Raw genomic sequence first — 26,425 nt, 5'->3', positions numbered from 1 at the left:
TTTGTAAACAATTTATCTTTTTGATATAAATTTAATCTTATTGGTTGAAAATTATACTATTTCCTTGAAAATTTACTCCGATTTTATTCAAAATTAAGTTTTTTACTGAAAATTTAATTATTCTATTTTTATTTTTTTAGTTGAAAATGTATCTATTTGGTTAAAGATTAATTTCTTTGGTTGAAAATGTAACTATATTGTTGAAAATTTGTTTCTTTTTTGGTTGAAAATTGATTTTACTAATTAAAAATTAAAGTATTTTATTTTTGGTAGAAATGTATCTTTTCAGTTAAAAGTTGATGTATTTGGTGAAAAATTAAATTTTTTTAGTTGAAAATTCTCTTGAACTATTCCATTTTTTGTGAAATATTTACCTCTTTTCGAAAGAAATATGATCTTTTTAGTCAAAAACTGTTCTGTTTTGTAGAAAATCTAACTATTCTATTTTTTTTAAGAATTCATTTCTTTGATTTAAAGAAAATATTTGGTTAAAAATTCGTTTTTGTAAAATAGAAAATGCATGTTTTGGGTTGAAAATTCTTTTTATTTGGTCAAAAAATCATATTTTTGGTTGAAAATTCATCGCTGTGTTTAGAAATTAATTTCTTTCGCTGAAAATTAGTTTCTTTTTGGATGAAAATGAATTTTTTTAGCTAAAGCTGTAACTATGTTATTTAATTTTTGCTTGAAAATTTATATTTTTAGTTAAAAATTCATTTATTTTACTGAAAACTCGTTTTTTGTTTAAAAGTTTACCTTTTTAACTGCAAATTGAACTATTCTAGTTTTGTTTTGTAATTTTTTTATTTAAAAATTTACATAATTTATCAAAACTGTATCTTTTTTGGTAGACAATTCATCTTGTTGGTTAAAAAATTTAATTATTTAGTTGAGAATTCATTTTTTGTTTGAAAATCGATAGTTTTAACTGAAAATTTAATTCTTCTATTTTTTGTTAGAAAATAATTTATTTTACGAAAAAATCTATTTTGTTGAAAATTCGTTTTTTTTTTTAAATTTAAATACTCTAATTTCGATTGAAAATTGATCTATCGAGTAGAAAATTCAACTTATTATTTGGTTAAAATTTCATATTTTTGATTGAAAATTCATCATTTTAGTTTCAGAATTCAATTCTTATGTATCAAAATTGAACTTTTTCATTTAAAAACTCAACTAAAAACTGTTTAAAATGTATTCAGAAACAAAATGTTGTGTGCATTAATATTATTAATCTTCTGGGTGTACGGTTGATTTTCTACCTAGAAGAATTTAGAAATCGGGATATTTTACCAACCCTGTTGGTACACTGTTTGTAACTGTTTAATCCGAATAATATGTTTTCAATTACTTTGACTTCTTTTACTATTCAAATTAAGCGCCCCTTTCTATTTGAAGTGATACATTTTCCCGCAAAATTTAAATAATTTAATTATTATTAACATATTAATATTAATATATTAATTGAATAGAATTGACTGGATTAAAAAAAAAAACTTGACCTTCTCTAGCGAGCCTCATTTATTCACGTTTGTATTATTTCTTTTGCTGATTGCGATATTGTTTTAGGTGGATCCAAATTTCCCTTACGCGTATACCCTTCTAGGCCATGAGTACGTGATGACTGAGGAACTAGACAAAGCAATAACTGCTTTTCGAAACGCCATCAGATTAGATCCGAGGCATTACAATGCCTGGTTTGGATTGGGAACGATTTTCTCGAAACAGGAGCAGTACAGTTTGGCGGAGCTGCATTTTAAGAGAGCGTTGCAAATTAATCCTCACAATTCCGCGATAATGTGCCACATAGGCGTCGTTCAACATGCTTTGAAGAAGACCGATCAGGCTTTAAAAACACTGAACACAGCAATCGAGAATGATCCTGACAATACGCTTTGTAAATTCCATAGAGCTAGTATCAACTTCTCGATCGGACGACACGCCGAGGCTCTGACAGAGTTTGAAGAATTGAAAAATATCGTGCCCAAAGAGTCTCTAGTCTATTTTTCTATAGGAAAGGTAAATTATTTACCAGGCTGTCTACCCTACCTAGAAAACTTTAAATTGTCAGTGAATTTTTTTGTTTTTACCATGGAAAAATCTGGAAATGTCAGGGAATTTTTTTCAAGAGCATGCGTAATTTTTTTCTAATATTGCAATTGAAAAAACTATTTTGTTGAAAATTGGTTTGTAATTAATTTTTTTACCTGAAAATTTAACTATTCTATTTCTGGTTGAAAATTCGTTTTTGTTTGTTTGTAGAAAATTAATCTTCTTGGTTGCAAATTCATATTTTGGTTTGAAAATTCAACAAATTATTTACAATTTTCTCGATCTCTCTCTCTTACGCTCTTTTTCTCTCTTGATTGAAAAATGTTTCTTAATTGAAAAATTAACTCATGTTGAAAAGTCATATTTTTGGTTGAGTTCATTTGTTTTTGATTAAAAATTAAAATCTTGTTTTGGTTGAAATATCCAAATATTATTAATTGTATTTTTCGTTCAGAATTCTTTTTTTTTTAATGAAATTTTAATAACTTATTTGAAAGTTAAACTCTGATGTTTAAAATTAGTTTCCGTATTTGGTTAAAGATTATAATTCTATTTGAAAATTCATATCTTTGTTTGAAACATGAGCTACTTTGTAAAAAAATTCGTTTTTTTTTGGCTGAAAAGTATGTTTTTTTTTACTGATAATTTAACCATTTTATTTAAAACCTTAATTGTTTTGTCGAAAATTTGTTGTCGTTTTTTAAATTGAAATTTAATCTTTTTAACTGAAAATTCTAGTTGAATAATATTCTATCATTTTAGTTAAAAATTCATCTCTTCGGTTGATCTTTTAGAGTTAAAAATTCAACTATTTGTTTGAAAATTGACCTTTTTTAGTTCAACATTCAACTACTATTTGGTATTAAAAAAATGTATCGTTTGTGTTTGAGATTCATCAGTATTGTTTATAAATTTATTTTTTGCTGAAAATTTAACTATTTACTCTTTGGTTGAAATTTTTTAAAGTTGAAAATCCATCTATTTTATTAGAAATCCGTTCTTTTTGGTAGAAAGTTCAACAGTTTATTTACTAATAATTTAACAATTTTAGTTGAAAATTTTTTTTCTTATTAAAAATTAATTGTTTTAACTGAAAATTTGACTATTCTTGTTAAATATTCCATCATTTTAGCAAAAATTCATCTCTTCAGTTGACCTTTTTTAGTTCAAAATTCAACTATTTGTTTTTTTTAAATTAACCTTTTTTGTTTAAAATTCAACTATTCCGGTTGAAGATTCATTATTTTAATTAAAAATGTATCAGTTGTGTTTGAAAATACAAAATTTTTAAATTGAAAATTAAACTTCCATTTTTGCTTGAAAACTAATTTTTTTAGACAAAAATTCAATTATTTCGTTAAAAGTGGATCTTTTTTTAGTTAAAAAATCGACTATTTGGTTGAGATTTTATGTATCCATTTTTTTTAAACCGTATTTTTTGGTAGAAAATTAAGCTTTTGAGTTAAAAGTTCAACTTTTTGGTTAAAAATTAATTCATACTGCTGAAAATTCAATATTTTTACTTATAAATTTTAGAATTTGAAGTGTTTTAAATTGAATTTAAGATAGTATCCACATTGTTTCACCTAAATATACACTGAATTTTAATTTTAAGATCAAATAAAATTTTGCACGAATTAGAATTCCTGGATTTTGGAGACAAATTTAAGATATGATTAATTATGTTCTTAATATTATTTAATTTATTAATTAATCGATAGTTCTAATATATTTAAGAATATTTTGCTATATAATTAAAATGACTCCGAACTATGAAAAATTATACGGAAAATGTCAGAGCATTTTTTGCAGGATTTGAGTAGACACCCTATGTAGGAATGAAGATATAAATTAGAAACTGATATTTTTGGGGTAAACTGGTGAATGAATCACTTATAATTTGTTGCATTTTTCTGTTTCAGGTTCATAAAAAATTAGGCAACACCCACCTTGCACTGATGTACTTTAGTTGGGCGTCGGATTTGGATCCGAAGGGCGTCAACAGCCAAGTCAAGGAAGCCATAATGGGTCCTGGTCAAGGAGACGACGAGTCTCCGGCAACACAGTCAGGTAAAACAATTTTTGTGTATTTTATTTTAATCCTCAGACGGTACACTCCTTTCTGGCCTCTACTAAAGGTACACTGGTGCGAATCTGGCTCTTGCATTTTCAACTTCGAATATAAAAAAGAAGATTGAGACTCGAAAAATGTTAGACACATGTTTTTTGTGTGAAATTTCCTGCTGAATCGAATGTTTCTATAGAAAATTGGATAATCATTCATTTTCCCCATGATAATTTGTTCACTTTTTTTGGAAAAAAATTCGCCATTTCTTCGGATTTTATTCAAATTAATTAAACTTTGCGGGATTTTGCAGTTAAAGGAACACAAAATCATGAAAAAATATTTTTCATGCCGAGAATGTGAATCAAGTATTTTTCCCGGTAGGACAAAGTTGGGTTATTTTCAAATGCATGATTTACAGTTATGAATGAAGGGAAATGAAAGTAATGCAACAATTACATGAAAATCTTTTTATTTAGAATTTCTTGATTTTTTTCAACAAGAAATGCTTACTATTCGCGACATTCTTGACATTCGATGCCCAATGATTCTTGCTTCTTTGCACTCTATTCAACTTCATTCCCATGCATCTGATGGAAAAAATCACATTTTTGCAAAAGTTATTGGAAATTATCATGAAAAATCGATAAATAATAAATAAATGTACATAAACATACTTACATTCAACAAACGAACGAACCTCCTTTACTTGAGAACAATATATAGAAATTTCAGCTCGCAACACTTTACCACACGTAAAAGGAACACAGGTGCTGATTCGCACCAATTCGATTTTCTCATCCTTCTATCTCGGAGAGATCAACGAAACTGGAACCAACCGGACTTGGGCCTGAATTCACTAAATTTGTTAAAATAAAATAAGAATTGCTAAAGTTCAATTTCCTTAACTTAAATTTAGTTTGTTTTACTTTTGATTGCTAGAATTAAATAGAAAATTATTTGAATTGAATTTGGCTTGAATTGATTCTAAATATTATATTCAGTTAAATTCTTTCGATTTTTTTTTTATTATTGAATTAAAAATTCTTGGAAATCGTCTTGATTTCGTGAGAATTGTATTTGATTTTGCTAAAATTCCGTTTATTTACCAGAACCTTTTACACAAATCGATACAACTTAATTTCAGTTCAGTTAAATTTTAAGAATTCAGTGAAATTTAATTTTAATTCCTAAAATTTTTTTAGAATTAAGCTGCATTTAAAATTTATTTTATGGCACTCAATTTGCAAGTCACTCACTTGAATAAATTATACTTAATTGAAATTGTCTTGAATTAATTTAAATCTTTTGTGGAATTCAATTCACTCGAATTTTTAATTGCTATATTTAAAATTTTCAGAAATCATCTTGAATTTTGTATAATAATATTTTAATTTCTTGAAATCGAATTAGGATTCACTACACTTAAATGGAATTTACTTCAATTAATTTGAAATCCATTTGTATTCAGGCGAATTCACTTTAATTTGTAGAATTTAATTATTATTTGATGAAATTTAATTTAAATTTGTAGAATTCTAATCAAGTTAAGTTGCATTATTATGTAAGTTGATAAAAATGAATTTGAGTTTAGTTAAATTAAATACTAATTTCAATGTTTAAATTTACTTGACTTTACCAGCATTTACTTTATAAATTAAACTTACATTTTCTAGAATTCAATTTTAACTTTTTTAATTTACTAAAATCAAATCAGAAATTAAACTTTAGCGGAATTTATTTGAATATACAAACAATCTTAAAGTATGTACAAGAATGCATTTTAAATGTGCTAGAAACCAATTTGAATTTGGTTGAATCCACTTAAATTTTGGATAACTGAATCTGAATTGCTGTAATTCTTTTTTTATTTTCAAAATGCTATTAAACTTAATCCACATTAAATACATTAATTCACGTTAAAATTGTATGCAGCTGAATTCACTTGAATTGACTAATATTTATATTTAGTTAACTAGAAATTAAATGGAATTGATAAAATTCACATTGAATTCCTAAAATTTAGTGATATAATTTTGGAAAAAAATCAGTTAAATTCACATCTAATTTAATGTAATTCACTTGAATCTCGTTAAATTCGATTTCGTTTCCTTGGTTGACTAATTGTAAGTATAGTTCCCCAAAATTCCCTTTTTTCTCCTTATTTTTGAAAAACTCCTTTTTCCCTTTTCTTTTCAAATACACGATATTTGAATTACCCTAACATTATTCTTTTCAAAACTAGAATATAATATTGCGCAAGGTGAAAGTACAATATATATTTTTTTAATTTACAAAATCATTCATTATATTTAATAGAACTTTTTCAAATAAAAATATAAAATGTTATTAATTAATTTTTGAAATTTGAATTGCATTTTTTGTTACAACTATAATGTAGCTACAATTATAAAGTGCATTTGTCCAATATTGAAGAACTTAAATAAACTATTTGTAAATAAATCAAATAAAAAATAGAATATATTGTAACATAAACGTAACTATATAAGTTCAAAGTATAAATTATTGAAGAAAATATATATAACATTTCTTATCAAATGATTTTTTTCTGCATATAAGAATAAAAGTTTTATTTTTCCACTATTATCCGCATTTTTCGTTAATTATTCTTTATTCAAATTCTGCTATTATACCTTTGATTCAGAATGCATCTCAGTTGGAAATTTAATTATTTTGTTAAAAATTTCATTATTTGGTTGAAAGTTTAAATGTTTTATAGAAAATTTGCCTTTTTGGCTCGAAAGTTCCACAATTCGGTGGATTTTTTTTCTTTATTGACAAAAATATCTTTCTCAGCTGCAAATTTGTCTTTTTGCTTTGAAAATTCATATTAACTTTCATAACTTCATAACTTTTAAAAGTACAACTGTTTGGTTCAACATTTCTCTTTTTGTTTGAATTCAACTGTTTTTTATTTAGAATTGAAATCTTTTTTGTTTGAAGTATCAACAATTAGATTTTTCGTTAATTCATCTTTTTTTGTTTGAAAATTAACTTTTTCGTCGAAAATTCATCTCTTTATTTGAAAATTAATATTTTTAGATTAAAAAATCAACTGTTTTGTAGAAAATTCGTCTTTTTGGCATGAAAATCACATTTTTTCTGGAAAATTTATATTTTTGGCATAAAAATTAAAAAATTTGGTTGATTTTGTTTCTTTCTTGATTGAAAAATAAACTATTTAGTTAAAGATTCATCGAATTTTCAAGTGTTTCATATTAAATTCATTATAATATCTACATTACTGGCACCGGAAGAAATAGGGGATAAAGCCAGGAGAGAAATATTGCATTTTGCAATTTTTGAAAGTTTTCAATTAGAAAGTATAATAATTTCAAAGCGTTTAGAGTAATTAAGCTTTAAAGGTTCACAACATTTCCTGCAATATTTAAAATTCTGCAACTTGGAAGGTTGAAAATAACAGTGACTTTTGATTTCACATGAAAATCCTTGATCGGCAGTTTTGAATTTATCAGTTTTATATGTAAATATAAACCAATTTCAAATTGAAAAGTTTAATATTGTAGAATTAAAAAAAGTGAAATCATATCGTAGCAATATTGTATTTGAAGATTTAAACGAATAAGTAATTTCAAATTGAAAAAATATTTTATCAGATATTGATACATCAGTAAATGGAAAATTTCGGTAATTTTAAGTGGTTACAATTTCAGATTTCTGAATTTTTATGATGAGCGATAAATGTTTAATTTTTCTCTTTCATAGGTTTTAATTTTACACTTAAAATTAATTTGGTTAACTTTTGGAAAGTATTATTAGCAATTAAAAAATCATTCATTTTTAAGTGGTTTGAATTTATAGAAAATAATTGAAATTTTAAAGGGTTTGTAGTATAAAAGAGTATTTATATCGCAATTGTTGCTTACCAAATTTTTTTCAGTTATAAATGAAGTTCGCATTCGTTTAAGTATTAAGGTTCGAGAGTATAATTTTTTTCATTTTTATCGTTTCCCATTTTAAATTAAGGTGTTTTTAGAATAATTCAAATAATTTTTTCATTTTAGTACATTTTTCTAATCAGTTTTAATGTTAACTTATAATTTTATTTTATAATGATAATTTCAAATTCTTCAATTTTAGAAGCGCATTGGCTTTAAAAGATTTAATTTATTTTTCAAAATTAAGTTGTCAAAATTTAATCGCTTTGAATTAAAAATAATTCAAATTTAAAAGTTTTCAATCTTTAATTATTTGATTTTAAACGCTTTTAATTATAAAGAATACAATTTTAATTGCTATGAATTTTGAATTACCTAATTTCCAAAATTTGATTATTAAAATATTCCATTTTTAACGTTTTGACATTGTCCTATTTTCAAAGTTTTAATCTAAAATCGTGCTAGTTTCGTGATTCTCCAAATCAAATGAAAATTGTTTAATTGTTAGTGCTTCGAATTAGTAATCATACAATTCAACTCCTTTTTCTAATTAAATTGTAAATTGTGCAAAAAATTTGCCAAAATTTGATTTCAAACGTTTATTAAATAATTAGTTAAATTCTGAAATTTTTCAATTATGATATTCAGTTTAGAATGCGTAATTGGAAAATCTTTCACATTAAAAATTTTCCATTTTAGATTGTACAAAACATTTCGGCATCAGCTCACAAGTTTAGAATTTCAAAATATATTTTGATGTATAAATAAGACTTGAATACCTATTATTTTTAGAGAAAATTGGAGGAAGTTGACGAGATATTTGGAAGTTTTGAAAAATTCAAACTTAATTTGAAATTTGCAATTATTTCAAATAATTTAAACGAAGTGTCTACGTTTACCGACAAAATCCGGCTATTCTTACCAAAATTTCGGTGCAAATAGCCCACGGCCTAATTTAAAACAAAATGTAGATTTTTGCAGATTTCGAACAAAAATTTCGAAGCCTTTTAAGAATTTTAACAGGCTTCAAATAGTAATAAATTTTAGGGGAAAAAACGAATTTTCGAAGAAAAAATTTTTTAAACAAATTCCATTTGATTAAATAATTAGAAATTAATTAACCAATGATAATAAATATTCCACTCGACCAATATTATTAATTCTAAGTAAAAAAATACGAGAATACAGTGTTCAAAAGGTCGATTTCATGAAGAATTGACATTTTTGGTTTTAAGGGTAGTTTTCAGGTACTCGCGGGGATGTGTTAAGAATATAAAACTCATATGTCTGATAAATGAAATTCTTCGTTGGATAATTCTCTACAGGCCCCCATACTTTCCCGTTACATTTTTTCAAACCCTAAAAAATTATACAAAAAACTCAAAAAAGTGATTATTCCCCATGCATTTTACATGGGAAACTTTAAGTCAAAACCGGCACCTATTAAAATAAAAAAATTAGGGAATTTCTTTTTTCGGATTTGGAATAAAATGGGGGGGGGGGATAGTTGTCCTCTAGCATGCAAAAAAAATGTTGCCATGCATTTGTGGACCACCCTACTGCCTATATTTTATCCCATAAGGAATATGAGGCCTGGGTCTGCTCCAACGCCATGCTAAAATTATAATTATCTCGTTTTTCCGAGTTTAATTTATTAACCCTAAATATATATATATTTTTTTTTTTCAGACGAGCAAGCTCTTAATAGTTCAACAGAGTTAGAAGGTGAAGCCAGTGGCGAGGCGAGTGGCGAAGGAAGCGGTTTGGGTGGAAACATGACTGCTGAGATTCACGCCGAGGACAGCGACGACAGTTTATGAAGTTCCTCACGATCGAGCCCGAGACATTTATTAAGTGAAATATTTACGTGTATTATCCTAGATAGAGCAGTGCCGTTTAATCGCTGATGATCAATCAGAGCCATTGAACACTCGGAACAATCCAACACTATTCGAAATTCGATATTTGTCTTTGAGTTGTTTGGATTCGACACTAAGGCCTATCTATCATACTGCAATTTATTTTTCAATGGCACTTTCCGATGTCGATCAAAGCGGGAACTTGAAATAAACATTTCGAACTAGCCTTCCGAACGTGCCCGTAATTAGTTTCCTTTCAATGGACGCGATAATTAGCATGAGAGTTTCGGACTACTCAATATCGAAGAAGAATTTAATTTCAACTCTCTTGATCCAAGCATGTCTCCTGGGATTTGATTTTCGCCCCCCCCCCTCCCGCCCGCCCCACCCAACCCCAACCCTACCGTACGTTTTTATACGAGTCAACTCTTGAAATTTCTATTTATTCTTCGTCGTCCATAATTGATTCTTTTTTTGCAGTGAACGATTGGAAGAGTGATTGTAATTTTCGAGCGAATTCACTTGTACGCGTGGAGAAAATAGCTAGGTAATATATTATTATAAGTAATTAAAAATACTACCAAGCGGATAAGAAAGAGTCGTGTGTAAATGTAAATTATTACCGTTATTATTAGTTCTTATTACTTATAATTATAATGATAAAATATTATTATATTACTCATAACCATAGTAGCGATCACGGGGCGAATCTTGGTCATGAGAGTGGCTGAAGATCGATCGTGCAATTGTCGTCGAAGACGCGAGGAAACTTTCTCGTCACTGGCATCTCAGAAAAGACGACTATTTTATAGTGTACCATTTTATAGTCTACCCGGAACCCAGTTACGTTCGTAGATTATTCCGTAAATCCACTATCATATTTCGATTCGTTTGCAGATCGAAAGAAACTGTAAGAAGCGCCGAAAATTGATGTTCGAGGCGATCCATATTCAGTGGCAATTCTGCGGATCCAGGAAAAGAAAATGCTGGCAACAAAAATCTATACTGCTTTCCTCTCGATTACATTCCTTGTAACTTTCTAAGCTTGAACATTTTTTCTAAACCAGTGACACTTTCTCTACCTTTTTGATAAATTATTTCGGTCTTTTCCTTTTTCTTCGCAGGATTTCCATGAAATAGGGAAACTTTGTAAGTCACGGAGATTCGATGAGCGTGATTTTAGAAAAGAAACTAGAGAGCTAATTAGAATGCAGTACCGCGTTGAAAAAAGATTATTGTCCATATTTTTAATGTAAGATGCAGAAGTGATTTTCTTGTTCAATAATGAGACAGGTTTTTTGACTGTGTTACGAAGATGAAAATAAAGAAATTGTCGAACAAGATTATTACGTTAGTTGATTAGTGAGTGTTCTGAATTAATGAATCGATGGATTTTTGTGAAATATAGCTTGAAATTTGGTATTCTGGATTAAAAGACGAAAGTCAGTAGGTGATAGTGGTCCCTTTTTTAAAAAATAATGTTGAGATTAGTGTAGTAGTTTCAGTGTTTCTACGACCGAGACTTTATAAATTTATTTTATAGGAGTTTATAAAATTGAATTGCATTATTGAATGAAGCTCGTTGAATTATGCCGGGGCTGAAGTGGGGTGCAACAATGATTAATTAATGGCTAGCGCCCAATGTTTTTCCTATACATACAATGCTTTTAATTGACAGCCCAATGCTAATGTTTATAAAAAAATATATATTTACAGTCTCAGTAATGTTACAAAAGCTGTCGAATCTCTAGACTTCGGATTTCTTATATTATACACTGTGTTTCACGCGGATGCTATCAATATTAACCAATGCTGCGATGTACTCTTGTAAAGAGGTATTATACCTGTCTACTCTGTAAAATAAATGACGTGAAGGTACCGGATTCAAAAGTGTACTTTCAATTCTCCGCCTTTTTTAATAAGATTAAATGAGGAGTGAGCGAACAAAAAAAAAAAAACTTGAGCTATCTACTAAAAATCGTAATTATAAGTTGTGTATCTCTTTTTTTTTCAATTCGTAATTTTAGAAATGATTATACAATTTTAATTTTGGTAAAATCGAAAAATTGCGTTGGGTGAATTTATACACTTATAAAAGCGTTCATAATCTTTAAATTAAAGTATTCATTCATTCTTTGAATTATTTTTTTTGCAGCTAAAAATAAAAAATTATGCCTGTCCTATGACAAAAAATCTGCCCGCTATTTATTCTTTGCATTTTGGAATGCGTCGATAAAACTTTCACATTTGTAAACAGGTTTTTTTAAATCTTTTTTTTGTGTGTAACTTTCGTCGTTTTTCCACAATTTTTTTTTTTTAATTTTCAATGTTATTTTTCACGCATAAAACAAAAAGTACGCGTCCTATCACGTACTGATTTTGAACAAAATTGTAAATCTTTTTTGGGATAACAATTTTGGTTAATGCGCCTTTTTTCGTATCCTACATAGTTTGATCACAAACTGAAATTTTTGATTTTTCATTATTTTCTGTGCAATAAAAATTTGAATTTTCGATTTTCCAGGAAAATCCAAAAATTTGTTATGACAGTCTTTTTTTTCAGTTAATTTACAAAATTTTGAAAATGCTATAACTCTGAGAATTTTCTTTTTATTGAAAAAAAGTCATTAAGATAAATTGTTTGTCCATTTTGATACTATAAATATCTGTACATAGAATTTTCAAAATAAAAAAAAGTGGTTATAAATTTTCAAAAGGCGCTCACTTTTTGGATTTTTATCAAAAAATGGCTGGTTAACGAACTCGTCCTTTCTTTCAGAACCTAAAAAAGTGTGCCAAAAATGGATTTGATCCGTTAATTTTTTCGAGAGTTAACGTGTTTACGGACGGACAGACCGACAGACGCCATAGTAAAAACCTGATTTTCGGATTCAGGGGGTCTCGAAACGTGGAGATCCGTTGAAAAACTGCGGTGTCAAATTTCGGACAATTCTAATACTTTCTCAATCATAAATGATGAGAATGTAAAAATATAAAATTAACAGGGCGTCTATCCTACGTGGAAAAAACCTCTGGAATTTACAGGAAATTTTCATTTGCTTGAAAATATCGGGGCATTTTTTTTTAAGCCAGGGAATCTTTTCGAAAGCGTTCCTAATTTTTTAAATTGCATATAAATCTGAATAACAGCAATTTTTCATATGTAAAAATAGCTTTTTATTACTGTATATAACATTTTCGTTGACATTTTTTTTTACTACAAATTTAACTATTCTATTTTTTTGTTTGTAAATTGATCGCTTTCAATTGAAAATTCAAGGTTCTGGTTGAAAATTCATGTATTATCTTTTTGTTGAAGATTCAACAGTTTGCAATTTTTTCTCTCTAGACCGAAAACTATCTTTCTTAATTAATAATTGAAAGTTAAACTCTTTTATTCAAAATTAATTTTTTGATTCAAGATTCATAATTTGAATTGAAAAATTATTTTTTTGGTAGAAAATTCATTTTTTCTTTGGCTGACAATTATTTTTTGTTACTGAAAATTCAAATATTCCAGTTAACACTTGAACTATTTTGTTGGAAATTTGTTTTTTTTTGTTGGGTTAATTTTTTTTACTGACAATTCCAATTGAATATTCCATAATTTTAGTTGAAAATTCATTTTTGTTGTTGAATATCGATTTTTTAACTAGAACTTCAAAAATTCAATTTTTGGTTGAAAAATTATTTACATAATTTGAAATTGTATGTTTTTTTAAAATAGATCATTTCAGTTGCAATTTTTTTTATTTATTTAAAATTGAGCTATCCTAATTGAAGATTCATCATTTCAGATGAAACTCTGCATCACTTTATTTAAAAATGCAACTATTTACAAAAACAATATTTTAAAACTGAAAATGGTAACTTTGGTTCAAAAAGTATCTTTTTTGGTTGAAAATTCGTATTTTTTTGTAGCAAATAATCTTCGATGAAAATTCATTATTTTGGTTTAATATTCAACTATTTCAGTTGAAGAATTATCATTCTAGTTTAGAATTCATCTTTTTTATTTAAAATTAAACTATTCCAGTTGAAGATTCATCATTTTATTGAAAAATTCATCAGTTTGGATAAAAATGGCTCTTTTTATCGGAATTCAACTATTTGGTTGAAAATTTGTCTTTTTCAGTTGAACAATCTTTTTTTTGCAGAAAATTAATCTTTTTCGTTGAAAATTCAAGTATAACAATTAATTATTCATCATTTTAGCTGAAAATTAATTTTTTGTTTGAAAGTTAAACACCTGTAAAAAATTGATATTTACGTTTAAAAATTGGTCTTTTCTAGTTGAATATTTATTATTTTAATTAAAAATTCAGCACTTTGGTTTAAAATTTGGATTGTGTGGAAATTTTTTTTTTCAACTGAAACTTTAACCATTACATTTTTTGTTGAAAATTGATATTTTTCAGTTCAAAATTCAACTACTTGGTTGAAAATTAATCTTTTTTAGTTGAAAATTCAATTATATGGTTGAGATTTCATGTTTTGTTAAAAAATCGTATTTTATTGAAAATTAATATTTTTGATTGAAAATTCAATTATTTCACTTGAAAATCTCATCGATCTTGTTGAAAATTCAATTATTTTTCTTGAAAAATTAGGAATTTGAAGTGGCTTAAATTAAATGTAATATATTACTATGACAGATTATACATGGAAAAATCTGAGATATCTGGGGAAAAAACCTGGATTATGAGGGTTTTTTTTTTCGAGGATTTGTGTAGACACCCTTAATTAATATAAATACCGAAATGTTGTATTTCATAGTAGCTATTATCTGTAATAATAGGTATGCAAGGACAATATTTTTTGTACAGTATATAGAAAACCCGTTACCTTTTTGATAAAAAGTATCAATTTCCTACCAAAATACGATTAGAAGCTATTATTGTTCAAACATTGTCAATATTTCTTTAAATATAATGATTTTTTCATTAACAATCGCAATTTTAGACGAAAAACACTAACATAACAAAAAATAATTCAGGATTGTAAATCTCCTTTTGAACTTGAATTTTTTTTGTTTTAAACTACCAATTTTGTATGAAAAATGTTAACATAACCTGAAGTCGTTGAAAAATGGTGAATATTTTTTGTAATCTAATTTTTTATTTTTACAAATACTAGTAAATATTTTTGTTCAAATATTCTATTGAATATAATGATTTTTTATGAGCAATGTCAATTTTGGACGAAAAAAACGAACATTTTTTGTTATAACAAAAAATTGTTTAAGATTGTATTTCTTTTTTTAAACCTAATGATTTTAATTTAAAAATACCAATTTTTGATGTATACCGCCAAGGCAACCTAAAATGGTTAAAAATTATTAAACTTCTTTAAAATCTGGTGTTTTTTTAATAAAAATTCAATTTTTAAGGGAAAACACTAACACAATCAGAAAAATTTCAATCTAGTTTATTTAATTATTTTATTAAAATTATAAATTTCAAATATTGTTCACATTATAATGTTTTTTGTTTGAAATTACCAATTTTTTATGTAAAACGCCAACGGAACCTAAAATTGTTCAAAAGTAATGAATCTTGTTTGAAATATAATGATGTTCATATAAAAATTTTAGTTTCCAACGAAAAGCACTATTCCAATCAGAAATTATTCAAAATTCAGTATTTTACAATTTTAAACAAAAATCTTTGGATTTACATCTAATGCTTTTTTTTGTTAAAAAATCAATTCATTTCAGGTGAAGCACACCAACATAAACTAAACATGTTCAAAAATTTCAGATATTCTTTAACATTTAATAATTTATTATTAAAAGTACAAATAATTTTCGACGAATAGCACCAACACAATTTCAGCAACATAAATCTCCTTGAAAATCTAATCATCTAATTATTTCTTGTATTAAAGTTACCCATTAAAAAAAGAACGATCGATTAAAATTTTATAAACTATTTTCAATTTTACAATAATTTCAAATTAATATAGTCATAATTCAACATTTTCAATAATTGAAGATACAATTCAAATACTGTTTCAGTATAAAATATTTAATTTTTAACCCATTCAATTTAATAAATGTTAAGTAAGAAAAAGAGCAATATTTTAAACTGAATAGTTTAAAATAAAGAGTCTTAACTCGCTAAATTTAAACTAAATTTAAACTTAATTTAATTTTGTTCTATTTTTATCATTTTTAATTTGTAAGTGAAATTATTGAATTTTTATGTATAAATAATAATAATTAAACAATTATTCATTTTTAAAGATTCGAGTGAGTTTCAGAGATATTTGGATATGTTGAAAATCTTAATTTTTAAAGATTTAAAAATAATATCTTGAAGCCTTTAAAGGATTTGAAGAAGGTTTCAAGATAATAATATATAATATATATATTATATATATTTTTCAAGTTTTCGATTGAATAAAAAATTGTATTAAGATTTCTAGCAAAACTGAAAACGATTTTTTATTCCGAAAAATGAACTTCATTATTTCAAAACAAAAGCAAATTTTAATGTACCAATAATAATTGTACAATAATATCATTTATTAAGCGTTGATTATTTGGTTGATATTTTTTTATTGATTGAAAACTCACTGGTCTCTTGTCTTAAATATTAAAAAATAATTGAAAATTGTACAGAGATTCACTATGAAATGAATGGCTCAACTTGAAAGCCTTACAATTGATAAATTCAAAAGGACCAGCAAACGTTCGAGTTTAAAAAATTTCGAAATAAAATCCTCTGCATTTCAAAACACAAAATTCAAAATACCTGGATTGACTGAGACATAATTGTATTCAGTTGTTGAATTCATTTTAAATTGTGGAATTTAATTTAGATTTGGTTAAATTCAATTGAAAGTTGAATGTTTAAACTCACTTCATTTTACTAGCTTTCAATTTAGAAATTTAACTTCTATTTCCTAGGATTTAATATAAATTCACTTGAATTTACTAGAATTCATTTTTATCTTTCTAAGAGTAAGTTTTTGAATGTTGAATTTTTGTAATTCTTTTAAAATCTATCAGGACGTCTACCTGGCAGGTTAATCAGAAAACCCGGGATTTCTTTCACCGGTAAATGACAGTCAGTTTGATTAAGTGACCAGGATTTTTCTCTGGAGTGTGCTAATTATTATAATTTGATAGGGAACGGGAATTGTTTCAAAAATTCTGATTTCAATTCCTTATTCCAAATCAGAATCTGTTCGAATTTTAAAATTCTATTTTTTGTTGTAAATAAAAATGAACCAGAATTTAATCATTATTATATAATTATAATTTTCAGTTCAAACAGATAATTTCCACTCGAATATTAAAAAAATTCCTTGCTGCAATTTAAAACATCTAAAGCTGTTAAATTTTAAAGCTCTGGAAAATAAAACTGTAAATTTGAAAGAATTAGAAATTCAGAAATTAATTTGAAACTTAAAAAACAAATTTCTTTTAATTTTGAATCCAAGATAGAATAATATTTAATAATTTGTAATTAAATTTATTCCCTGAAAATCTTTTCCTTTCTTTTCAGTTTCTTTCTTGTAGGAAATCCGGTCTTTTTTCACACAAGATAAATCAAGTAAGTGGTTTCATATTTACAATCTGAGAGAAAGATAAGAAAGCTGTCTGGAGAATGATAACCACAAGTTTATGACGATATTCACAAATATAAAGGAGTTAATATTCGTACCTTATTTTTCAGTAAGTAGATTCGTTTTATCAAAATGGGAACTCAAAGCGTGGCAACTGGTGAGAGAATATTATATTTTGCAATCATTTTTTTGAATTTAAATAGTTGATACACTATTTTTTTTATTTAACCAGTACTTGGGCCAGTAAATGTCTCGTTACTTGGAAGGACTTTGACTCACGAACATTTGGCTATCGATTTCGAACCGTTTTATGTTGCACCTCCTGTCCAACTTCAAAATTTTTTCGATGCGAATATTAATATTCAAAATGTTGGTTTCATCAAACAGTACCCGTGAGTATTACTCCTATTATTATTGAAATATTATTTTCTGGGAAGAATATTAGTAGTATTGAAATTTTGGAAAATGGTTAAAAATATATAACGACACATTTATCTGGCTCATTTGACATTTTATTTCATTTAAATAATGCAACCTTTATCATTCTATTGTGACATAGGGCTGTGAAGCCCTGTTCTCAGTCACATATAAAAAATTGAAAATTAATAAAATTGTAATATTTAAACAAAATAAAAAATCAAATAGGCCAGACGCAGGCGTGATCTGATATATATTGAAACATTTTCCAAAATGTCAACAAAATATACGCATTTTTTAAATTACTAATTTTAAATCTTGAAACTCTGTTTCTTAATTTTAATTTTAATTGCAAAACAAATTGAATCTGAAATTTGAAAATAATAATGGTAATTACTACCATAAAATTTTCGAACCGAAGCGTTGCAATTAGAACAATTTTAAATTTGAGAATTTAATTAGACGGACTATATGAAATAATTGTGAACTTTTAGAGAAATCTTACTTCAAATATTTTGAAATAGGATTAATATCAATTTGTACAAGTGCGAATTAAAATGTTCTAATTAGCACAATTTCAATTTAGATGGGCCAATAATTAAAAAATTTGGAAAAAGCATCGTTAAGTATTTAAAAATTCCGACACTTTATAAAAATAGGCATTACAAATTAATGAATTTTAGTTAACTGTTCAAAATTGAAAAAGTTTAAATATATACCTTTTAAATTGAAATAATGTAAAATTTAAAAAATTTGATGTCAATTGTGCAAAATTAAATGAATTTAATTTTTAAATTTCTTATTACGGAACGTAGATTTTTGAATTATTTGAAGTAAAGATTAAAAATAAATCGCACAAGTTTTAATTGATATTTTTAAATTAAAAACTTAGAAATTGTACATTTCTAAATTAACTTGATATTTTTTCTTCTTCAATTTAATCGTTTTAGTGCTGCTTTTGAAGCTGAGCAATGTATTATTCTAAAGCTCTAGACTCAACAATTATTTGTTGGAAATCGTAAAAAATTTAACTCTGTTTAAAATAAAAAAATGTGAACAATTCCAAATTTGAAGTGCTCGTAATACAGTAATGAAATTATTTCAACTCTCAAATATAAATTAGTTTGTATTTTCAACACTTTTTTTTCAAATAGAGTGCATTGCGAATTTTAATTTTCAGCTATAGTAGTTCAACTAATTTGCAACTGAATAGTGATTCTGAAGAAGCCGTTTTACAGGATGTGAAGCTTTTTAAGGAACATGGTGGTGGAACTATTGTGGAAAATACTAGTCATGGGATAAAACGAAACATTCCATTTATGAAACGGGTCAGTCGTGAATCTGGAGTTCACATAATTGCAGGAACAGGTGGAAATCTATAATAAAATAAAATATTTTTTACCGTTTCTTAAATATTTTTTTCGCTTCAGAAAATCTGATTTTTGAAGAATTTCTAAATTTGAAATACAAAATCTTTAATTAAAAAAGCTTTCAAAATTAGAAGCCTCAAATTTTAAAGAGTTAAAAGTTATTGTACAAAAAGTTTAAATCTCTCAAAAATAAGGATGAACAAGATAGCTGCAAGATAGAAACTGTTGGAAAGTTGAGGAATTTAAAACTAGTCAGTGAAAGTCAGGTAAAACCTGAACCAGTACGGAAAATTGTTGATAGACCTTAATTGAAGTTTATAAAATTCTGTATTCCTCTTTTTCCCCTGTTTCTTGTTTTTATCCCTCAAATGAAAACTGAATGAATAGAATTCAATAAATAAATTCAACTATTTTTAGTTGAAAGTTCCTTATTTTAAATTTAAAAACAACTATTGTATTTTTGGTTCAGAATCAATATTTTTTAGTTAAAAATTCTACCATTTGGTTAAACATTTTATTATTTTGTTGACAATTAAACTATTTTGACCAAAGTTTTTTTTTGGTCAAAAATCCAACTACTTTCATGAAAGTTGAATTCTTCATTTTTTTCGTTGAAAAGTAACATTCTTATCTAAAAATTAAAAGATTCCATTTTTGGTTGAAAATTGATTGTTCTTAGTTGAAAATTCAAATAATTAATTTTTAATTTAGAATTATATTTTTTCATTCTCATCATTTATGATTGAAAAAGTATTAGAATTGTCGGAAATTTGACATCACACTTTTTTAACGGATCTCCACGTTTCGAGACCCTTTGAATCCGAAAATCAGGTTTTCACGATGGCGTCTGTCTTTCTGTCCGGCTGTTCGTCCGTCCGCCCGTCCGTCCGTAAACACGATAACTCTCGAAAAAATTAACGAATCAAATTCATCTTTGGCACACTTTTTTAAGGTCCTAAAAGAAAGGACTAGTTTGTGAACCAGCCATTTTTAATAAAAATTCAAAAAGTGAGCGCATTTTGAAAATGTTTGAGACCACTTTTTTCTGAATGTGAAAATTCTATGTACGGATATTTATAGTATTAAAAAGAACAAACAATTTATATTTTCGATTAACAGAAAAATCTTAGAGTTATAGCGTTTTCAAAATTTTTTTAATTAACCGAAAATCAAAATTTGAAGCCGAAAAACGCACGTTATGAAAAAAAGTCAAGAGAAGAAAAACATTTCTTTTTGAAAGCCCAACAAGGTTATCATAACCAATTTTTGGATTTTTTTCAAAAATCGAAAATTCAAATTTTGATTGCACAAAAAATAATGGAAAATAAAAAATTCAATTTTGTGGACAAACTATGTAGGATACGAAAAAAGATGAATTAACAAAAATGGTTATCTTGAAAAAGATCTACAACTTCCTTAAGAATCACTTCTTGATAGGACGCGTACTTTTTGTTTTATTCGTGAAAAATAACTTTGAAAAAAAATAAAACAAAAAAAATGTGTGGAAAAACGACGAAAGTTACGAGAAAAAAATCCAACAAAACCTGTTTACAAATGTCTGTCGGAAATCGAGCGCGCAGCGCGAGTGTCACGATGAGAATGTGTACCTCAAAGCCTACAGAGCTTTGAGAAACTTAATCTTTGACTATACTTAATTAGGTAGACAATTCAGAATATGAAGACGCATATAAATACTGCCATTTAAAAGAGATCTTTTTGATCAAGATTTTTCAAGCATTCCAAATACAAAGAATAAATATTCAACCGCGAAGCGCGAGGTGTAATTATGTTCGAGCGCGAGATTCAACCGTCGCGTGCCTTAGGCGCGCTCAAACTTGCGAGCGAAGCGAGCCGCGCGCAGCGCGCGACGAGAATGTGCCCGCGGGGCGGGCAAATTTTTTTGTTACAAGGTTATCTATTTGAATCAAAATTGATCTATATTGTAAAAGAATAATTTTATTAGTTGACGATTAAACTATTTTTTTATTTTTTCGTTGACAATGAACTTATTTCATCTACAAATTTCAATAATCCATTTTTGGTAGAAAACTTACTGTTTTTAGTTGGCTTTTTGTTTGCAATTCAACTCTTTTTTAGATAAATTTCCGTTTTAGTTAAAAAAACTTTATTGCTTAAAAATTTAATTCGTTTGTTGGCAGATCGTTTTTTTTTATTGAATAATTCTTCTCTCACGACAAAAAAAAGTTGGAGAAAAAATTCAACTTTCTACCAATAACAGCAAAAAAGTTCTTGGTTTACACTTTTTTGTTGTAACTTCACTTGTTAGGCTTTAATAGTCAACTGTTTTATAAAACATTCATATTTGGCTTTGAAAATTTAAGTCTTTCTTTAAAAATACATCTCTTTTTGTAGAAAATTAATGTTCTTTTTGTTGCAAATTTAACTACATTTCGTTAAAAATTTCAATATACTTCGTCTTGAAGTTTTAAGCGTTTCATATTTGAATCAAATTTGATCCCTATAGATAAGTTTTATTTAAAATAATTTAAGATAAAATTTGAAACATACATTTGAAACATTTTTGGTCAGAGAAAAGTCGGGGAATTTTGAAACTGGAATTTTTGAGCAATCTTGGTGAAAATCTTATAAAATTAAAAGGCATCCTTCTAAACCAATTAAAATTGATATTTTATTTTAAAAGCTTTTCGTAATTATTTTTTCGTATTTCAGGTCATTATGTAGCTTTGACACAAAGTGCACAATCTCTCTCGAATAGTGAAGAACGCATGTTCGACCTTATCATAAAAGAGATGACGGAGGGTTGCGAGGAAAGCATGGATGTGAAAGCAGGATTTATTGGCGAAGTTGGAAGTGCTTGGCCTATTGAAGGTGAATATAAATAAAAAATATTTTTGCAATTGTATTTGAAATAATTCCTTTAGTATACAAAAGACATGGAAAAAGAAAATTTTGTTTAGGATTATTCGACTCGAATTGTGAATTATGTTTTTTTTATTAGTTCCAAAATTACCCAACAGTAAATTTTGTAATCTTCAGGTCTGCCACACGGTTACTTTTAATTAATTTTGTTTTCCATGTCTCTTTTGATTCACTTTTCAAAGAAAAAGACACTGCAGTCACTTTCGTTTATGAAAATGCCTCCTTAGTCATATTAATCCATCTCATTTGAGATTTTATCTGAAACAAGATAATTTAATTAATCTATGGTAATCGATGATATCAAAATGCTCTTCAATATCAGACATCAAACTTTTCCGCCCATCCACCCACTCCCCTCTATCACCCTTTTTAACGAATTCCTAGTTTTTCTCCGATTTTAAAGAAGCTTCCCCTTTTTCTGAAAAGTCTACTATTATAATTTGGGTTTCCAATTAATCGGTTTCGGGTAAAAATTAAAATTTTTTTTTAATTCGATTCTTTTTTGATAAATAATATTTATTAATTGAAAACTCAATAACTGTTTTGTTGAACATTTACAACTTTTTGGATAGAACATTTATCTTTTTTGGTAGTAAAGTCTTATTTTTTGTCTGAAAATGGACTTTTTTGGTTAAAAATGCATCTTTTTAGGATTAAAAGTCAAACTTTGTTCTAACACATTCCACTTTTTAGCATGAAAAGTCAACTTTTTTGTTAAATATTCATCTCTTGTTAGCAAATAAATAATCTTTTTTGGTTGAAAATGTAAGTATTTAGTTAAATATGTAGCTTTTTTGGTTGACAACGAACTTTTTTGTTTAAAATTGATCTTTTTTTTGGAAAAAATGTAATTTTTTTGATTAAAAATATACCTGTTTGGTTGAAGATTAACAATCTGTTTTGGTTGAGGATTCAACTATTTTATTATAAATTAACTTTTTGGCTGAAGATTTATCAGTTTAGTTTAAAATTAAACTATTTTGTTAAAAATTCTTTTTCTTTGGATGAAAATTAATTTTTTTACTGAAAATATAACCATATAATTTTTTATTTGAATTTCTTTAGTAGAAACTTCAACTATTTGGTTGAAAATTGGTCTTTTTGGTTGAAATATAAACTATTTTTATTCGATAATTTAGCTTCTTTGGTCGAAAATTTGATTACGCGGTTGAAAAATGAAATGCTTCGTTTAAAAAATTCAACTATATTGTTGCTTGAAAATTAACGGTTTTAACTAAAGTTCAACTATACCATTTTTGGATAAAAAAGTACCTTTTTGAGTACAAAATTCAACATGTGGTTTTTTCAACTATGTCTTTTTGTCTAGAAAATTAATGTTTTTTATTCAAAAAGTCATCTTTATTATTAACTTTTTTATTAAAAATTCAAATATTTTCTATAAAATTTCTCTTTTTGACTTAAAAATGTTACTGTTTTGTTTAAATTGCTACTTTTTTTGGTTGCAGTTCAATACTTTATTTGTATGAAATGTTGAGTATTTTATTGAAAAATGAACTATTTTGGTTTAAAATCCCACTTTCTTGTTGAACATTTTTCTATATTAAAAATGAACTTTTCTGTTGAAAATGTATCTTTTTGGGATTAAAAGTCAAAATTTTTTCTAAAACATTCGACTTCTCAATTTTAAAAATCAACTTTTTTGTTAAAAATTCATCTCTTTTGTTGAAAAAATCATCTGTTTTGGTTGAAAATTCAACTGTTTTATTGACTTTTTACCTTGAAAACTCAACTCCTTTTCTTGTTGACAATTCATTTCTTTTTTGGAAAAATGTCATTTTTTTGTGAAAAATGGAAACATTTGGTTGAAAATTTGTAATCTGTTTTTATTGAGGATTCAATTACATATTTTGTTAAAAATTAGAATTTTTGTTGGTTAAAGAATTTCCGTGCTTTTATGAAAATTCGTCTTTTTTCGTTAGGAAATGAAACTTATTGTTTAAAAATTCGAATATTTGTTTGAAAATGCATGTATTTTCTGAAAAATTCTTCTCATTCTCTGGAAAATTAAACTTCTCGGTCGGAAATCCATTTTTTAGCTGTAAATTGACCTAGTTAGTTGAAAATTTATGTATTTTGTTGAAAATTCGCCTATTCAGTAGAAAATTAAATTTCTTGGTTGAAAATTCATCTTTTTGATTGGAAATTCATATATTTTGATAAAAAACGGTTTTTTAAATACAAAATTGATCTTCTTTTGCTAAAAAAATGTTTTGGTTTGTTTGTTAAATATTCATCTATTTCAATAAAAAATTATCTCTTTTAGTAGAAATTTAATCTTTTTTTGCTTCAAATATTATTCATTATATTTTGTTCGAGAATTCATCTTTTTTGGTTCAAAATTTGACTACTTAATTCAAAGTTGAACTACATCGTTTCAAAATTTAACTATTTTGTTAAAAATTCTTTTTTTTTGCTTTGTTTAAAAATTAATGGTTCAAACTGAAAATTTGACTATTCCATTTTTGGTTGAGAATTTATCTTTCTTCAAGAAGATTAGTCTGTGGTAGCCCTGGTGATCTTAGCCATTAATTTTTTAAAATATTATTTCCTTTTTTGACTTTCAAAAATAAGATATTTCATAACAAATATTAAGAGTAGGAAGAAGTTCTATTAATTTTATGCTCTGCAGACTTTTTTTATTTTTCACAAATAAATTATTGGGTTTTAGACTTTGAAAAAAGAGCAATTCGGGCAGCTGCAGCAGCTCAAGAGAGACTTAAATGTCCAATCAGTTTCCATCCTGGAAGGAATCCTTCTGCACCTTTTGAGATAATGAGAATTTTTACCGAAGCTGGTGGAGATCCTAAGAAAGCTATCATGTCTCATCTTGACCGTAAGTTACTTTCTTCTCATTATTTATTAAAATATGTATGAATTAATATTCCTATTATTGGTGTTATATTAAAATGTTTATTTTTCTTAATACTGATCACGTTATTACACATTTTTCTGATAATTATATACATATTTAAGCAAAATCAAAATCGGAAAGTTATTAATAATTTTAAAAAAAGCATAGCAATTGCTAATTTTTATGCAGGGATCGGATCGATTCGAAGGCTTAAAAAAAGTCGCATGGAATTTCGAAAAAAGTCCACAAAAAGTCGCATTAAATTTGTTAAGATAATTAAAAAAGCAGTATGGGACACTGAATGGCTAAAATAATAACTTTATTTTTTAGGAATATAGAGTACATAATTATTATTTGCTTTGAAATATTCTTTGCGAGATCAAAATAAACTTTAAAGCGTAAACAACTTTTAACAATATAGCTTGAAGGATTTTCTATCTAGGTTTGAAATATTTCCTCTAAAATGTTAAACGTGTCAACATTTGTTATTTTCAAATGAAATAATTTAATAATTTAACATGAACATGTTAATTAAATTATCTACATCAAAAACAATTCAGACATCACAGTAAAAATATTTTGCAATCTCACAAAAGTAGTTAAATTTTTAACCCAAAGACGATTTTTTAACAATAGTTGAGTTTCCAAGTTAACCCGTTAACCGTAGGGCTTTTTTTCACCACTTAACCATAGGGGGGGGGGGGGGGGGGGGGGGGGGGGCGGCGATTTGACACGATGCTTTAAAAAAATCAAAAACGTATTCCCAAAAATCTGAAAAATGCATGGTTCTTGTTTAAACCTACTTAACGGTACAATTTTGCAATATGTGTTTTTTAAAATTATTGTTGATATGATTGACAATAAAAAAATAAACTCATAAAAAAAATAGTTTTTTTTTTTCAAAAATTCATAACTCAGAGGCAAATGAACGAAATTGAACGGTTCAAAAATGAAATTAAATTTTTCAATGAAAAAATGTTGCAAGAATTTTTGACGGAATTGAAACCCTTAATTTTGAACATGAACTCATGCATTATTTTATGTATGAATGTAGGAGGTTTTGATAGAACAATACACATTGTTCTATGCAAAACCATTTATTTAGTAACCAAAAATTATTTTTTTTTTTCAAAATATGTACACAGAGGACCATGATTTTTTTATTCATATAATATAAAGTGAAATCGCATGGTAAATGCAACTGTTATCGTTCGTGCTCCTATTATCGTTCTAACTTGATTGAAATGTAATGAATAATGAATTTTTATACTTTGACTTATAAGGAGTAATAAGTGCATTCACCTTACTCTCGCTGGTACAGAAAAAAAAGAAAAATAGTAAAGTTACGTCAAGTGTCCTCTGTCGAAATACAGTAGTAAACTGTGTGTGTGTGTGGG

At 26.5% G+C, this 26,425-nt stretch overlaps 2 protein-coding genes across 4 annotated transcripts in view; both read left to right on the top strand.

Moving 5' to 3' along the window:
• Positions 1–11,786, top strand: part of LOC117175691 (cell division cycle protein 27 homolog) — a 36,948-nt gene extending 25,162 nt beyond the window's left edge. For both annotated transcript variants that reach the window (XM_033365435.1, XM_033365434.1), the window contains exons 11-13: positions 1,570–2,019; positions 3,975–4,122; positions 9,727–11,786. In XM_033365435.1, the coding sequence (XP_033221326.1) occupies positions 1,570–2,019; positions 3,975–4,122; positions 9,727–9,857 (729 nt within the window). In that variant the 3' untranslated portion in view covers positions 9,858–11,786. The remainder of the gene's footprint in view (positions 1–1,569; positions 2,020–3,974; positions 4,123–9,726) is intronic.
• Positions 11,787–17,439: 5,653 nt separating this feature from the next.
• The window catches only part of LOC117175694 (phosphotriesterase-related protein), a 12,473-nt gene continuing 3,487 nt past the window's right edge, over positions 17,440–26,425 (top strand). The window contains exons 1-6 of one of the 2 annotated variants that reach the window (XM_033365437.1): positions 17,440–17,455; positions 17,579–17,625; positions 17,701–17,860; positions 19,066–19,253; positions 21,947–22,105; positions 24,846–25,010. In XM_033365437.1, the coding sequence (XP_033221328.1) occupies positions 17,601–17,625; positions 17,701–17,860; positions 19,066–19,253; positions 21,947–22,105; positions 24,846–25,010 (697 nt within the window). In that variant the 5' untranslated portion in view covers positions 17,440–17,455; positions 17,579–17,600. Of the gene's footprint in view, positions 17,456–17,517; positions 17,626–17,700; positions 17,861–19,065; positions 19,254–21,946; positions 22,106–24,845; positions 25,011–26,425 lie in introns of those variants that run through there. The other variant, XM_033365438.1, reaches the window with a different exon arrangement.

Source organism: Belonocnema kinseyi, chromosome 6 (genome assembly GCF_010883055.1).
Source record: "Belonocnema kinseyi isolate 2016_QV_RU_SX_M_011 chromosome 6, B_treatae_v1, whole genome shotgun sequence".
NCBI classification, from domain to species: domain Eukaryota; kingdom Metazoa; phylum Arthropoda; class Insecta; order Hymenoptera; family Cynipidae; genus Belonocnema; species Belonocnema kinseyi.
This window is presented reverse-complemented; position numbering and strand designations above follow the sequence as displayed.